This window comes from Takifugu rubripes, chromosome 13 (genome assembly GCF_901000725.2).
Source record: "Takifugu rubripes chromosome 13, fTakRub1.2, whole genome shotgun sequence".
Taxonomy (NCBI): domain Eukaryota; kingdom Metazoa; phylum Chordata; class Actinopteri; order Tetraodontiformes; family Tetraodontidae; genus Takifugu; species Takifugu rubripes.
In genome coordinates, this window is record NC_042297.1 from 7697347 (window position 1) to 7714712 (window position 17366).

The following is a 17366-nucleotide window of genomic DNA, read 5'->3' on the forward strand; positions in this document are numbered from 1 at the left end:
ACGGTACATGTGAAACTGGAGCTGTATTTTTTGTATGAAGCAGCACTTTCTCAGGTATTTTTTACCCTCGGATAGGGTTAGGGTTAACCCTGGCCTAATTATTTACTCACATATGACTGATGGGACCCTCTTAATTCGTTGCTGCCCACCCACCCTCTGTGGCTGCAGCAGATCACGGTTTCCTAGCGACGGCCGGAGCGTCCCCAGCCCCTTCCCCCTTACAGACTCATCCCCCATATGCGGAGGTGGGTCGGGGGCACTCCTACCACCAGAATGCATCACAGCTTTTAATATTCTCTGAAAGACACGTCGCCCCGTGTTTTGGGAACTTCCCGTTACTCTCCTTTCTGCGGTGTAACGTCACCACCTCGTTACTTTGCGCGCGGTATCCTGCCGCCTCGCGCGCTGCTGGCCAGATGGTGTCTCGCGGTAATCTCCTTAGCGCCGCGTGCACCGTGTTCTGAATGAGAGACGAGGGAAAAGAGAAGAGCTCAGTCAAGTTCAGCCTCCATTCAGGTTGTATTCCAAGTTTGGAGGCGGGAAGGCGGATGATTACAGGGAGTCAGGTTTGGAGAGGACTATTTTTCCTCCGTCAGCGGAGTGTTGACAGGTGTGCGGACAAACACACCTCCAGATACTTTTTGTTGTCCCGGGAGCAACAGGTTGAAGCGCTTCAACGCTCTCCTTGTGATGGAAATCGAGTTTTGTGCTGAGAATCCACAAGGGCAGGTAACCCCGGGGATATTTAACGTGTTATTTACAAATTTGACCAGTATTGGGCGGCATTATTAGGTAGACCTGAGCGTTTTAGGGTGGAATGCACACTAATGCGATGACTGCACTGCTGGCCTCTTTCTGTGTGTCAAAATGTGAAATTGAAGCTTATAAGTATTGTAATGAAGACGTCTTTGGCTTAAGCCTCAATTTCCAACAAACTTGGGTGAAAACCCATTCAGTTGGATAATAACCTGGATGCCAGGTGCCAGGGGGGAAAGGGGACATGTTTAATTCAATGGAAAACGAAGAAAAGAGGAAAGCAATGTAGCAGTATCAGCTGAGCGGTGCCTCCATCAAGCTGTACATGATAGTCTAGGCTTTGGTTAGGGAATGGGCTGCATGACATTTCACTCTCCTCAGATTTGTCTCGTGTTGGATTTTGGTCTGAGCACATTTTACTTCCCTTCTCTCCTTCTCCTCTTTCCCCCTCTAGATTGTGAAATCCTACCTATCATGTGAAGGCTTTGGATGTGGTTTGTGTGTGTGTGAGGGACAGGAGCAGTGTGACAGAGTTAAGCTTTGTGGCCTCGCCCCAGGGGCACTGACCTGTAAAAAAGTACCACTGGAACCATGAATCCATGAGAGTCATCACTTATTTAGGTGTGGCTGGAGGTCCTCTGATGGAAGCTTTGGATCCAGAAGATCCCTCCACCTCAAGGAACCTTAAGGAACTCGTATTCAAGATTGGAGAACTTTGGACCTCACTGGGTACCCCAAAAAACTTGGTTGTACAGTTTTGTGAGTTCAAAGGTCTGCGAGGGATTCAGCAGAGAGCTATGAATTTAAATACAGGACAAGATAAGAGAGAAATATATAAGTGTGGAGTCCACCTTAGTTACAATCCTGGTGCTGTGCTGTCAGCAAAAATAGAAGGTGCACTAAAGAAAGCAAGAAGGAAGAGGTGGCCTATTTGTGCCAATCCATTTCACCTGAAAACCATGGTAAAATTTATACAATGGCCTCATATCTTCTTCTGGCTAATGGTCCTCCTCTTCAGTCTGTGTCCAGAATCGGTTTCATCACAGGTAGGAAATGCTCATTGTGGACTGGCCACTGTCTGTAGAGTATATATTATTTTTAATTTGTTTATTTATTTGTTGTTAACTGAATCAAGTGTGTTTAGTGTCCAGAGACATAATACATGAATTTTCCACTCAGGGAAACTTCCCACAGATGGAGAACATTGCAGCCTACAAGCCTATTTCTACCTTTCCGTCTCGTTCCACCTGTGGTCTGCCTGAACGGAGCAGCTACTGTCAGTCAGCATCTTCTCACAATGATTTGGTGACATGTTATCAGGCCTTCTGTGTCCAGGACTGTCCCTACAGGTCCAGCACACCTCCGTTTGCGCCGCTGTTGCTGCGCTCCCACAGGTTCTACATATGTAGCATCTTAGAGGAGTGTTGTTAATGGAGTCTAGTGAGGTTAAAGCATTTTTTGACATTAAAACTGTTTTTCAGGAGCAACTGTGTAACCGAAGACGTTAATGACACTCGTCCTGGGACTGAGACGGAAAATAGAAGCGGTTCCAGTTCAGAGAGGATCTCTGGTGGATCCAGTAGTGTGCTTTTTCAGCCCAGTCGGTCTGGATGTGTGCTCTCTCCCCCCTCACAGAAACTAGGAGTGTTGGGTTCCCTCACCCTGGCAGTGTGGATAAAACCAAGATCTTCAGAAGAAATGTGAGTTTGATCTAAACTGTAAAAGCAGCCATTACCTGTTGTTCTGAATTGAATAAATTCCCACTGTACTCAGTTCTGTGTGTGAGGTAAAATTGTTCTGAACTATTTTCCACTGGGAGCACTTGTACTGTGGTAATTTGGTGTTTTCTAAGTGTCTTGAACTGGTGCATGTTGTCATTTTGAGTGCATTTTTACCCCTGAAAATCTACTACTTAGTATTAATTACCTACCTTGTACTCATCCTAGTGTCTGCAGACCATAACAAACAAATCCTTCAGGCATAGTTAAGTGGTGTAAATGATTGATGAATGCAATTCAATCTTAGCACAATGAGGCTACGCTCACACCGCAGGCCCCGAGTCTCACTTTGTATTTGTTTATATATATATATATATTTTTTATTTGGGTGTTTTTAAATGTAGCCCATGTTATCGTCCTGTCCAGCTGAAGATGAACATGACTGCACACACGGAGGTAAACACAAAGGCTACTGAGGCTGGTGTTTACTGTCTCCTTTTTAAGCCAATGAGCAGTAGAGGCAGTTAGAATGAGAAAATAGAAGAAGAAAGAATCTTTACCAAAATTTACCAAATTTTTGTGGTGTCACTGTCGGGATGTGAAGGCTTGTGAGCGCCTCTCCACAAGACTCTGATGGCGAGACAATAATCTGATGTGATTTTCTAGATCATATGAAAATGATCTAGAAAACTGGCTAAAAAGGCAACATGGATGTTTAAACTGAGGTAATGAAAGAAAACAAATGAGGAGAGAGTGGAGCAGGTCGGTTTCTAACCCAGATTTCATCTCTCCTTTTGCTGTCCAGGTCTGCAGTGTGAACCTAGCCCAAGACAGCAAAGAAATCAGCACTTTTTGGCACCCTGAGCCAAACTGTGCTGCTTTGTATTTTTGATTTCTTTTAAAGAGCTACAAATGTTTCTGCATCTGGGTCCTGGTAGTGTAGATGGTGTTGGGCCAGTTGTATACAGACAGGTTGTGTTTGTGTCAGAAGGGCTTTTGCCATCAGCTTAACAGGAACGGCAGGATTGACACTGTTTGAGTCTTCAGTTTGTTTTTAAAATGATTTACAAGATTGTGTTTTTCATTGCATTGATCCGGCTGTTTTTTTACTGGTTTTGTAAGTTTTGTAAGTGTTTTGTGTAAGTACACATTTCACTGACTTTCACTACTATGAAATGTGTGTTTTATTTTAATTCATAGTATTCAGAGAATGTATTGCTAATTCTTCATGTACCTCCTGTAATGTTCAGCTGTGATTTAACTGAAATCTGATGGACGCAGCTGACAGTTCAGGTGTACTCTGGTTAGCATTACTAGCTGACCTCCAGCAGTCTTGTTTTACTTGAGTTGAGTGAGGAGTGGTGTACTCCTCTAGTGGGGTTCAGGTAGTCACAAGACGGTGCAAAATTACACATACTCAGATTACACTGATGCTCATGTAGACCCACAAGAAACCTACACACAAAAAAAGAATCTGGCCTGCAATCTAAGCTCATCTAAAATGTAAAGAAGCTGTTCACCCAAAAATGGTAATTAGGATGGCTTCAAACACAGGTTTCAGAGTCCAACAGTGGTTGGACAGTGGTTGGTCAGTGGTTTGGCGCTGAGGTAGGCAGTTAAACTCTATGCACTATGCACTATGTAACGGAAGAGAGAACAAGCAATGTAACACAAGAACAAGCTGAGAACCTTTTTAGTGGCCCCATTCAAGGTCCGACCTATGACCTCATGCCAGATTTTATATTTTGATTCTGATTTTAAGTAAAAATCTGAGGATTTAAAGCACTTTTGAAGTTGCATTCTCTGATTTTGCTGGTGGAGTTATCTGGGCTTCTGATGGCAGAAACATCTTGTTGTCTTGGTCTTCTGAACATGACACCTGTATGAGTGAATGCACCTGAATGGGAGTAATATTTCCCTCCTCTCTCACCCACTCTCCCTCTCCCTTTTGCTGCCATTGTTGGCCATCAGTCTTTTGTTGTGGAGACGATCATTGTTGCCATCAAAGAAGCCAGATGAAAGGAGGTCTCTATCCTCACCTCTGTCCATCTTTCCTGACCCCTCTCTCTTTCTCTCCCCCACTCTCTCTGATTTCACATCTCTCCCCTTGTCTGAACAATGAACAGGGCCACCTGCTCTCAGAAACCAGAGTTTTTAGAACTTGTTATCAGCTGGAGAGCAGGAATCACAGGGCAGCAGCAACACTCATGATGAAAACTCAAGGTGCAAGTGTTTAATTCCTGTTCAAGGTTTGTCCAGAGTTTTCCAGTACCACCGTCTCCTATGAGATGTTTCTACACACAGTCTTACTTGCTTGTGCAGGTGTCAGCATGTATATATGGGCTTTCTCATGCAAATGTCAGATTTATGAGGTTCGTATGTGGCTGTAGGTTCATAAAAGCCATGGTTTCCTATAAAATGTCAGAGATGGTGGTAAAAATGACGCATGCAGGGTGCGTCTCTGACAGCAGCCAGAGCAGAAGCTGAAAGTTAGCAGTCATGTAAAATATTGATGATGTGTCTGTAAATGTCAGACTGAGAAACTGTAGCAGCATTAGAGTCACTTCCTCAAACCTTTCTACAGGTTTCTGATTGAAATTTTAAAGCTGATGTGGCCCAACTGGACGGTGCAGCAGCTGAAACAACACTATATTTTAATTTTCTCTAGGATGCTGCTGGAGAAAAGTTCAGCAGAGGGGTTGCTGTTTTCTGTGACGCTGTCTGATCAAGCCCTCACCCTGCGACATGGCCAAACTCCTCTGGCCATCAGCTTCAGGACCAAGGGCAGGATCCCTCTGGAGAGCTGGACTCACCTTGTTTTACAGGTAACAAACATTAAACAAAGTGCCCGGCTAAAGAATGGCATATATGTTAATATGACAGGTGATTTTTGCTGATAAAAGTTCAAAAATAAATTGAAATGGCATGAATTGCGAAGTGTGAAGGCAACCTAAGGTGAAAGCAAGTCAGCAACAGTCCTTAATACAGCAAGTGGTTTGTTTGCAGTAACAGAGAGAAGATGAGTGAAAGAATACCTGCACACGGTGCTGAATTATTTAGATTTATTTTAATGAATGCATACAGCTCAGGAAGGAGGATCTTTAAAACTAGGAGGCATGATGTGTGCATCCAAACGTGTGCTTGTCAGGATTGTGACATGCACACATTAATTCATTTTAAAAAGAAAAGAGAAACTAAACATGATTCGATGTTTTGTTTTCACACATTAGGTGCCTTAAACAAGGGAGTCATTGTTGTTTTCTGTCGGGGACCTGGAATTTAGAAAAGATTCATTTCCTTCTTCATGTTTTCTGTCATCTTTTTGCTGAATTAGTCAACCTTAAATCACACATTAACACGAAATGTAAGAAAGCATCATGAGGAAACATGAGACATGAACAAAAAGAGTCTTTCATGAGCTCTGAGCTTTTTAAAATATCATCTAGTGAAGTAGAGAGTCTGGAGGCCGTGTGTGTGTGTGTGTGTGTGTGTGTCTGTGTGTGTCTGTGTGTGTGCACGAGTGAGTAAGCGAAAGCAGGGACATCGATTTGCAGACTACAATTTTTAATTGTGATAAACACTTAAAAAATGTTCTATTTTAAATCTAAAACAGTTTCTGCTCCATTTTTTTCTATATCAAAAATGCTATTATACATTACTTAAAATGTTCAATAAATATAAGCACATTATATTGTTTATGTTGTTCAAGTAATTATGGTTACTGTCATTGATATCATTTTGAAACTGTAAAAAATATATTTTTTTGATCATTATAATGTATATTTTTTTTTATTGTAAAATGCTTTATTCAGTAGTGGGTTACTGGTATATCTCTACTTCTCAGAAATACTCATAAATACTAAATACTCAGAGTATTTAGGTGCCAAACACAGGTACATAAAAGAAGTCAATGGATATCAGCCGCTGTTGACTAAAGGCCAGAGGGGGAAGGATTTATAAGCGTTGACCACTACTTAACAGGGAAACTGCGGCTCGCTTGAAAATCTAACGTGACAGTTTATTTTTCTGGCTGGCTGATTGGTGTTGATGCCTGGTACGGTAATTTGGCAGTCAAGTGTGTTGTCTAAATGTGGGCTTGCTGGTGGCTTTGCTTTACAGTAAACGCATATGCCCTGTAGACATCAGGTCGTCACGCGTCTCACCGTGTCCATGTGTGGTGTGCGTAGCATGGACCACGTAGCATCGCTGTGGCTCCGAGGAGTTTCCTTCCTGAATCAGACAGCCTTTAATGGTACACTGATGCGATCTGCTTTGACCCTTCAGAAGAATAACATAATCATCCTTGACACTCAAACAGCATTCACATACGTGCACTTTAGTTCTCATGCATGCGCGGCAGCTTATCTACTTGCTCATACGTACTCACAGTTCGGTGGTCATTTGTAGCAGACTTGTCAGCCACAATACAGACATTACCCTTTACGGAACTGGGTAATAAGCTTTCTTACACCCCCCCCCCCCCCCCCCCCACACACACACACACACGTCATCTGTCAGTTTGAAAAGATCAAAACACTGAAAAAGACAGTCAAAAGGAATCCGGGTTTCCAAGTGCCAGGAGCACTTCACACACACTGACACACACTCGGCAGGCACACACGTACACACGGTGCCAGGAGCAAGGTGCTGCAGGGATGCTGGTGCTCCCTAGGTAGTTGTCTTATCTGATTATGGTAACGATGTAGTGAATAGTGGAGGAAAAGTTAGCCTGGGGGAGTGACGGTCTGAGAGGAGCAGAGCGAGGGAGGTGGCTCAGTGCAGTTAAGCTGTGGTTACGATGTCGGACCAGTGCGGACTCTGTTTCCTCTGTGTTCCTGCAGGCGTATCTGTCATTGTTCAACTTCTGTTGTGAAGATAGGAGGAAGGATGATTATAGATTGAAAATATCACCATTTAGATCATTTAAATGAAATCATGTGGCCCAGCTTTAGTTGAGAACCAGTGATTGACTGTGTTTGAACCAGCTCAAGAGGGGACCCATCTGTTTGTGCCCGAGCAAATCAGCATGATCAGAAGAGGCTGTGGGATGGACACAACAAATCACACTGGCCCCATCAACACTCTGCATGACAGCATAAATATTTAACACACACATACATGCATTGTCTGTCCAGCTTTATCTGACGGCTAAGATGATCAACACGTCTTAAATGGGTTATGTCACTGTAAACGCCTGTCTGCGTGCGTGTTTTTGGAGGGAGTTAATGTGTTAACTGTCTTGTACATGAATCATCTCCCTCACTGCTGCGCTATCAGACTGTTCGGCCACTAAAGTGTCGGCTGATTGCCCCGGACTCTTTTCATGCACAATTACACAGGAAGATGCTGGCATGTTTGTGCATCTGGAGGACTCTTCTCGTAGTGACAGAAGCTGACTAATTTGCACTGACAGACCTGATTTCACCTCAGTCTTTGCATCTTTTTGCTGCTGCGCATAGATGCGTACACACACACGCTTCATCTGCCCAGGCTGTCTGATACAGTCTGTCAGTTTATTCTACTATTTTGTTCCCTGGTCTGTAGTTAAATCTGATGTCCGCTCCACTGGCACATTCAGGGTCATCATTTAAAATACAGTGAGACTGCAGGCACCTGCTAAAGGACCAAATAACCCAACAGCTGGAGACGAACTGACTTCCCATGAACTACAGAACTATAAACTGAACTATTGTCATTTTTGCACCACATTGCATAAAGACACATCCCAGCACCAGTAAAACACAAATGACTTTGGGACTTTTAATGATTTTAGATTCAAGCCATTCAATGTGCTCCTCCTGAAACACAAGGCACTCAGAAAAGTAGTTTGTAAAAATCTTGTATGCAAGATGCCCAACGGGAAATAACAAAGCAGAAAACAGAGAAGAAAATTCCTTTCACTGCCAAAAACGCACTTAGACTGATCAAGAAAAAAACGTTGAACCAATATGAGAATTAAAATTATTTCTTAGAAATGAAATGGGTACATATGAAGGTTATTTTTGCATAAAATACTTTTACTTACTGACAGTAGTCTTCTACATGTGGTGCCATGCACATTTCCTCAAATGCTGCTGATTCTGGGTGTGTTGACTAAATTTCATCCTTTCAGTAATTCTGCTGCTAATGCTCCTAGAGTTTATGAAAAACCACTATTGCAGTCGCACTGTTTATTTTCCATATGATTATTCCCACCTTTGTCTGTACCCACTAGTTTCAGAAAAATTGTGAAAGGTACTAAACACGTGTGTGTGATTGTTTTTATGTTGTGTGTGTTTGTATAGATAGGTGTGCACTAACTGCAGGTGTATCTCTTTGAGAATGTGTGAGTGTACACACCTTTGTGAAGGTGAGGCAAGGTTGTTGTGTAGGGGTAAAGGGAACACCTCTATGGTTGCCCTCTGCCTGCTGGCACAGGAGACGAGGGCACCAGACTGGCATCAAAGTGAGAGCCGTGTGCGTGTGTGTTTGTGAAGGGGTAAGAATTCAGATTAATGTTATTGTAGTTATTATGATCGTTACTATCATTGTTATTGTTGTTATTATGTAACAAAGAAATGTAACATTTCAGTGCGCCGTCAGACAACAGGTTACAGCTGTAAAATAAGTGTAACTGTAATAAAACAGTATTTTACAACCAATCCTCATTAATACTATATATATATATATATATATATATATATATATATATATATACTGTATATATATATATATATATATATATATTAAACCAGAACCTGTCTTTAGTGAAATACCCTGAATAAATGTGACGGTTACCTCTAAATGTATAACCCCAAATCCATTTTGCTTCAGTTCTTCCCCAGTTCAGAAGCTTTTTTACATTTAACTGTAAAAAAAAAAAAAACCCGTCTTCCGGCTGATATATGTCACATTATGTATGTTCCTTCTCTTGTTTTTATCTTCGCTCTCTACAGATTCTCTTTTCTCTTTACCTTGGCGTAATCTATTTCTCACCCTCCCCCCGTTGCCGCCCCCCACACTTTTTGTCCTTCCACCTTTCTCCCTCCCTCCCCTCCTCATCACTCCCTTCATATCCCAGGGGACAATTTTCTTTTCTTAAATAAACTGTCATAGCTAGTGTTAAAATATGGCTCTTACATGTGGTAAGCGTGGCAAGGCAACGACACGGGGCCCTGGGCTGGTATAAAACATGGATAATATGCTGTGAGAGGTAATTGTATCTTTTAACGCTGAGATGAGTAGAACAAATGTGTCTCCTCTCCTCTCCCCTCCTCTCCCTCCCTTCTTCTACTTTCTTTATTTCTTTCCCTCTGCTCCCTTTTCTTCCTCTCACTTTCCTGACACAGTATTGCTGTGTTAATGTGATAGAAAGAATATTGGCTGTACATCAGTGCTGCTCACAGTTCATGCATGATTGGGGGGTGAAGGGGGTCAGGACTGCTTAGAAGCTTAATAACAAGGGGGTGGGGGTAAGAAGAAAATGTGACAATAGCCCTGAAGAAGCAACATGGAGGTCTAATATTACCCCTTATCCATAAATATAATCCTAAACTGATTTAATTCATTTTTCCCTCTTCTTTAAAACCTAAAGGTCATATCACAGCCATATTTCATTGATAGCTACAATATATAAATGTTGTTTCTATTCCATTTATCAACCTTTACATTTGATCATGAACTTCTCTTCTAAACCTCTAGATTTCTAATGGTCAGTGGATCCGAAATTATGAAGTTGATTTGCAGGTTAGTTTCCAGGATTTAGGGTTTATAGAGTTGTTTCCAGGCTCTGAAATGCTCATGGGTGTGTCTGTCTTGTAACATGCCCAGGGCTTCAGCCTCCAGCATATGAAATTCTCCAGGAGGTCCAGAAGCTATTAACTGCTTTAAAAACAACCATTAAACCTGATTCTCTAAACATTTCCTTACTGCCAGCGGGATGAGGCTAAACCAAAACACAAAGCTAAAACAAGCTGGCTTTGCCTACAGAGTCGGGCTGTTTGCTCAAGAGATGTCACATATTAAACTCCCCGGTTTGAATCAGGAAGACAGAATGGTTAAAAAAAAAGGCTACACACAAATCAGTTTGTGGGTTACTAGTATATCTTGGTACTGATACACAAACCAGTCAAGACACAAGGGCATTAGTGTACAATATAAAAGTTGAGCTGTTCAGATGGATGTTATATTTGTGAGTGCACATGATTAAGAAAGCATGAATTATGAAATGTTAAGCAATTACCGTAAATGTAAATCGAAGAAATCCAGTTTGATTTTTGGGATTAGAATTTTCTCTCTGATGACCGGGTTCATGGATGAGGTTGCTGACAGGAGGATGAGAACATGCTGAAAACATGATGTGTATATGAGGGATTTCTTCTTAAATCCTACTGATGTGCTGGAAAATGATACTTTTGCTCTTCTCTTTAATGCTTTTTGATGTAATAGATGAATGTGCAAATGTTTTTGTAGTCAGTAGTTTCTTACTGTCACCTCAAGTGGCCATAATGGACATTTTCCAAGCTGTTGGCAACATATCAGATAATTGAGAATGCCTTCAAGTTATTATGAAGTTATTCTTCTGTGGAGCTGCACGCGGCGCTGAAACACCAGCTGATTTGATTACAGCAACAATTTTAAAGTTTCATCAGATCAAAAATGTGTGTTAAGGGTTCTAAGAAATGTTTCCTTGATTAAATTTAGAGTTTCTTAGCTTTTGTTTTCATTCTAATGTAGCTGGTGGCGTGACTTCAGTGATCAGAGGAATGATGCAGGCTCATTCCTGGCCTGTGAGCCAAGAGACCCATTTTAATTCATGTGATACAGAAGTTTTGTAATAAACCTTTCAGTTGATAGTTGAAATGTAAGCAGTTGTGTGTTGTTTTTTTTATTGTACACAAGAAAATATGGTTTTCTTGTCTGAATATCTGTATTGTCTAAACTGCATCTTAGCTTTGTGGCCATGTTACAAAGTCATGTTAGGGGGAAAAAAGTCTTTTGCCCACATTGTGTACTGAGCCGTAGCTTGGCAGGAGTGTGAAAATCGAGAAGAGCTTTAGTCAAAATGCCAGATCACTAAAAGCTTTCCCACTCTGGGTTTCTCTGGGCTTTTAGATGGGCTTAGGTGGCAACATTGCCAGTCAGGTTTTGGTGAGAACAGGCTGCTTGGACCCAACTCAGAGTAACCAAACTTTTGAGAACACAGTTCAAGGCAAATGTTTAACAGCATGACTGTAATTAAGACTCCTTTCAGAAAAAGGGATTTACAAAAGAGAAGCGTGATATGCTACATCATATGATCTGCTCAGCAATAAAACTCACACCAAGGCTTCAGTTTCTAGCTTTACAAAAGTTAGAACATTTCAGTTGAAAACTGATGTCCTCCAGACTCGGTACCAATGGAACCATGAAGAGACCACAGGTGGAGAAGAGTCCAGATGTCATATTCTGTCTAAAGCCATGTAATTCATCTCTTTAACGTGATGAAAAACACAAACGTATGGAACACTAGTAAACCTGCATGTGTCTAGATTGCTCACTAGGACAATGGAAAGGTGCAAGGGATTTTCTTTTAGTAATGGTCTTTCATTTAGGAAGGATAATACCTTGCAGAATCATGCATTTATATTGATAGTGAAATTAAGAATATAATGACTATTTCTAGTAAATTCAGTTAATGGCAATAATTATGTCTTTTTAAACGCTCCCAAGTTTGGTTAATGGTCCTGTGTTGGTTTACTTTAGCTTGTATGTATGGTATTATTGTGGCTTTAGTACTTCAGGTTAAACTGCACCTGTGGAAAAAGAGTAGACTGTGGTTGAAAGTAATAATTTCCTTTCATCTTGACTTAGTGGAGCGAGTACAAATGAGTCTTGTTATCATTGCTATTGAATTCTCTTAAATCCTCCTTTTTTTCTATAGTTCACAAAGAACTCTCAAGTTAAACTGGCTAAACAAGACAAAGACGGGCAGAGAAACTGAGGTGAAAAAAAGAAAAAAACAGATGGATGGGCATAGGGAAAATGGAGCGAAAGTGTTTTTGAAAGCTAACAAAGGGAGTTGGCTGTGTTTCAAAAGGGCGCGTGGCAGCTAAGGAGGATGAAGCGCTTCAGGATTCATTTACATCAGGCCTGACAACCGCCTCACATCTCCCCAAGAGCCACATAGCTCCAGCTTAGAGATTCCTAAAGAGGGCTCTTCTTCTAGCTCCCATCCTTACACCCGCTCTGTCTTTTTTTCTCCCTCCTGTGTCTTTTCTTCTTTCCTTTTTCCCCCCACTCTCATTCTCTCCTGCACTTTCTCTTCCACTCTCATGTGCTTGCCAGTCTTCAATCAGCCATCATGAAAGTGTCTGTCTGGGCGTCTTAACTATCCTCTGAGAGGCAGACGCTTGTCTGGGCCTGCCTTCATCCCCTAAAGGCGTTTTTTGACTTGGACTTATTTCCCTCCTCACACCTCTTCAACTTCCCTAAAGAGCAGACAACAAGTGAGAGCGACAGGGCAAGATAAACATGAAGGAATGAGAGAAGTGAGATGAGGGGAGAAGAAGTCAAGATGGTTATGAAAAATAGGACCAGATAAGGGAGGTACAGACAGCATCAGAAGAGGGTGGAAGGACTAAACAAGGAGTGACAGTGAAAGTAAAGATGGGAAAACTGGAGAGAGGAGATCTTTAAAAACAAAAAGGAGTGATACATTTTTACTGGGATGCCCAAACAGAGGATTTGAAGATACAGTAGGAGAGAGCATGGCGGGGCAAATTAAAGTTTTCTCGGGGTGGGGGATTGGGCCGAGGGGTTCCTCGTACACTTTTTGGGCTTAGGATTGATGTGGAAAAAAAGGAGCCCCCGCTTTGACGTTTTTGTCTGCGGAGCAGTTTTAATATTCATGCAGCAGATCGGAAGGAAGGAGAGAAGCTTTTTGGTCAAACAGAAAGCTAATTTGCGACTGAAGCAGTTTAGCCTCAGGCTCTTTCAGCTACTGGGGAAAATGAGCTGGAAGATTAGCTGTATGTATAATTCACACACACCGTCATACACACACACACATACACCCACGTGTACAGATATGCAAAAATACACCGGTGGTGTAGACAGATACACACAAGCACAAGGAGGAGGTGCAGTATTCTTGAGGACATTATCATTTAAAATTGCGCAGAAGTCTTGTACTCAGAACATGGACATGTTGTTAGACAGTGATGTCACCCAACCTACACAATCACACTGGGAATTGATCTGTATCTTGCACTGACTGATTTCTAGGTCCATGACAGACATGTCAGTCTATTCCTGGATGGTCTTGAGGAAGATGGAACCCCATTTGACACGCAGATTCTGTCCACCAGACTCTCTGACAGCAGTGAGGACGGTGCTGCCATGTGGGTGGGACTCAGCTCCAACGGTAAATATGGACGGTTTAACAAAGGTGTTTTCCTTCCTTCAACTTTTGTGTTACATCAAAAACCTTCTGTCAGTGAGGATTTTATGTCAAATAACTAATCATCCAAATTAAACTGATTACTTTTCTCTTTATTAATAATATATCATTTTAGCCTATGTTGTCTCATAAGTCAGAGGGAGACACTCAAACACTTCTGCTCTCGGGAGTTTACAGTTACAAAGGGCCAGAGATTGTAGATCTGTAGTTTATTTGTTATTCTGAGCTTCTTTGTGACTGTTTTGTGGTTTTTGTGTTCTAATTGGACAGTTAGTGATTTATCAGCATTATCACATAAAGCCTGTTAAATTTTCCTATACATCTGTCATCTGTCTTTTTGGATATTTGATTTTTTCTTTAATGGTTCAAACTGTCCATTTAGTTTACCTTAGTTTATCTAAATCTTTTGTCAATGACCACTTTTATTTCCCTCTTTGCTTTTATCCCACCCTCTTTCAACTACACATCTGTGATTGATTGGTGGTGCCGGGAGTCCTCTTAGAGTCAATAAGAGAGAAATTGGGAGAAAAATGATATCCGTTCATCTGGAGGGTGATAAACGAGTGTTTTTCTTCTCATTTATCAGGCATTGATCCGACGTTCACGGCAGGTAGCATCTGATCAGCTGAAGATCACATCAGTGCTAGTGATCAATATAAGTGATTGGCTCACAGGAAAAGTGTGTTTGTGTTTGTATGTGTGTGTGTGTGTGTGGGGGGGGGGTGGCTGAAGCTGGGGGCTGTGTCTGAAATTCAGATCAGTGAATTGATTATGGAAATGCTTATCAGATGTATTGATTAACAACAATGTTTTTGGAGGAGCCCCTGTTAACAGAACAGCACAGCCTTAAGGTTCATGAATCAGCTGCTGATGAAAGATTGCTGGGAAGTAACATGCACAGTATGACTCAGTGTCATTCAAGTTGGATATGACTGATTTGACAAGATTTTGACTGTATGGATCTGTAAATTTTCTTTACTTTGGGATTTAGAGACCAAGGTGCAATAAACACTGGTCTCAAATCCACCTAAAGCTAAAGGGTTTCAAAGTTTAAAGAAAAAAACCCAATTATATGCAGATTTACAGCCAGCGACAGACTAGATAAATGAAAGTGAAAGGAATTTTAACTGTTAGCTGCAATTTACAATACAAATACATAGAAGAAGAAAGAGAGTTACAGGAAGTGAAAGACAGAGAGAGAAGACAGAAACCTACAGAGAAAAGAGAGAATTAAGGCTTATACCTTGCATCTACCCAGTAACAATAGAGAGAGTGCTTTTCAGAGAAGGGCTTAATCCCATTTCCTCACGCTAAAGAAATCCTCAGCCAAAGCCTGAGGCTGCACAACCACACACTGTTCTACCACACTTACATCTCATAACACTCTCTCACACTCCCTGAATTTTATACACAAACACACACACACACCCTCCCCATACATGCCTGCTCACATTGTCGCAGGGCCAAAGATGAGCAAAGCCTCTCTCAGATGGAAGTACACACATTCTTGCATACATACACTCTTTCTGCCGAGCACAATTTTGGAATCCACTCTAAAGTCTCTAAAAATACTCTAATGCACGCACAGGTAGACATGGTAGGAGTTCTTTCAATGCTCAGAGGTATTTTTTTCCATCTTCCAAGAGTTGTCGTCACACTGGTCAGAAGTTTGCTGGATGGTAAAAACTCTCTTTGGACTGGCATCAACATCTGTTTGTGTCTCTTATGTCCTGTCCAGTGTTTCCACATTATGGATGTTTGTAGGAGGAGATATGTTGGGACTAAATCTGGTTTGATGCTTTTTTTCCGGCCTGTGTTTCAGATGCAAAAGTCTTTGTTTATGATTGCTCTTTTGTTGACTTAAAAGTTTATCATAGATTACAAATACAAATTTCACCCATCTCAGAAATTCAGAGTGTTATTTTATTGCAATTTATGACATAAACCCTGACAGTATTTAGAAGAAGAAAAAATTTGGAGGGTGTCATTTTGTGTGTCGGTTATAAGATTACTATTATATAATTTGCACATCAACAGCGTATTGCTTTTGATAATTAAAGACAACATGTTTCGTTCAAAAGGAAAATGTGAACCAACCAAGATAATGAAACTGCTGTCAGAGCAGATGTGGAAGAGTTGGCCTTTGCATCATGAAGTTGGCCGTTCAGAGAAGCTTTGAACAAACCTCGCTTAGCCGCTATCAAGAAACTGATAAGATAATCTACTAAATACTGTGAAATCCTCTCACTCACTGCCTCGAGTACAAACCCATTAACACCTTCTTTATGTTCTTTTCTCCTCTTCTCCTCTCTCTAGGGTCTAATCAGTTCATTGGTTGGATGCAAGACTTTAGATTTTATCCTGCCACCCTGGCCAACAGGTGAGTTACCTTCAGTGAGATGTAGAGGAACAATTTAAAGGAATAAAAAGGAGGAAGCCTTGATCAATGACAATAAAAGATTGATCCAAAATAGATAAATATGTAGAAATGATGAGAGAAACAAGAGAAGAGTGTTCATTGATAAAGGGAGAGGTGGTTAAAGGAAAGAAGAGGAAAGCTAATCGTTGCATCTCAAGATCCATACTGCTTCCAGAGGATTTTCCGCAGAATTCAATACAAGACAATTAGTGTTTTGCTTACCAGTGATCTATTGCACACAGTATGGACGAGGAGCTTACAAGTTCCTCTCCTGCAGATTGAGGCAAGGTTTTTATTTGTGCAGTCGTTCATTTTGCTCCTTCGTAGACGTGACAGATTTCTGCTCATTTCCATACATGTTTTGTAGTGAAAAGGCACAGGTTTTCATGTTGTTACTACGTCTGCTGTTTTTGTTTTAACAGGGAAATAATGGAGGTGTACTCAGGAGTCTTGCCCAAAATCCATGCGCAGCCTGAGTGTCGTTGTCCTCAAACCCACCCAAGAGTGCACCCTCTAGTTGAAAGGTAGACACATGATGAATTTTTCTATATTTTTACACCAGTTATTGTTTAAAGCACATAATTTTTTTTTTCAGATACTGCATCCCCAGTGGGGTTGAGGACACCACCAATGACAGAGTGTTAAGGCTGAACCTTAATGCTCATCCTCTCAGTTATATGAATGACCAGGATATGGGAACCTCCTGGATTTCTAAAATTATGTCCACACAGGAGCTGGATGAAGGAGTCACCATTACAGTGGACTTGGCCAATGGACAGTATCAGGTACTGTATCACCAATGCAATAAAGCACTTATGCTTGTTTTTCAGGTTTTTCCTCTCCTCTAATAATTATAATCAATAATGATCATGTAGGAATCATTTTAGACAAAATGACTAGGCAACTATCTAGTCTGTGGTGTTCGCATAAGTGATAATATTTAGCTGTCACAACTTAGTCCTGACCTTTGAACAACCTGTGCCAAAAATAGTAAAAGTATGTTATTGAAGCTCCAAGTTCTTTAAATGGATAAATATTAGTTTGTTTTTACACT

The 17366-nt window shown here is 41.2% G+C and overlaps 1 protein-coding gene across 1 annotated transcript in view; it reads left to right on the forward strand.

Annotated features, from left to right (window-relative positions):
* Positions 1–301: 301 nt before the first annotated feature.
* The window catches only part of ush2a (Usher syndrome 2A (autosomal recessive, mild)), a 131843-nt gene continuing 114778 nt past the window's right edge, over positions 302–17366 (forward strand). The window contains exons 1-9 of the mRNA XM_029846815.1: positions 302–729; positions 1211–1802; positions 1936–2150; positions 2238–2456; positions 5143–5299; positions 13719–13857; positions 16210–16273; positions 16735–16836; positions 16908–17097. Coding sequence (XP_029702675.1) covers positions 1356–1802; positions 1936–2150; positions 2238–2456; positions 5143–5299; positions 13719–13857; positions 16210–16273; positions 16735–16836; positions 16908–17097 — 1533 coding nt within the window. The 5' untranslated portion in view covers positions 302–729; positions 1211–1355. The remainder of the gene's footprint in view (positions 730–1210; positions 1803–1935; positions 2151–2237; positions 2457–5142; positions 5300–13718; positions 13858–16209; positions 16274–16734; positions 16837–16907; positions 17098–17366) is intronic.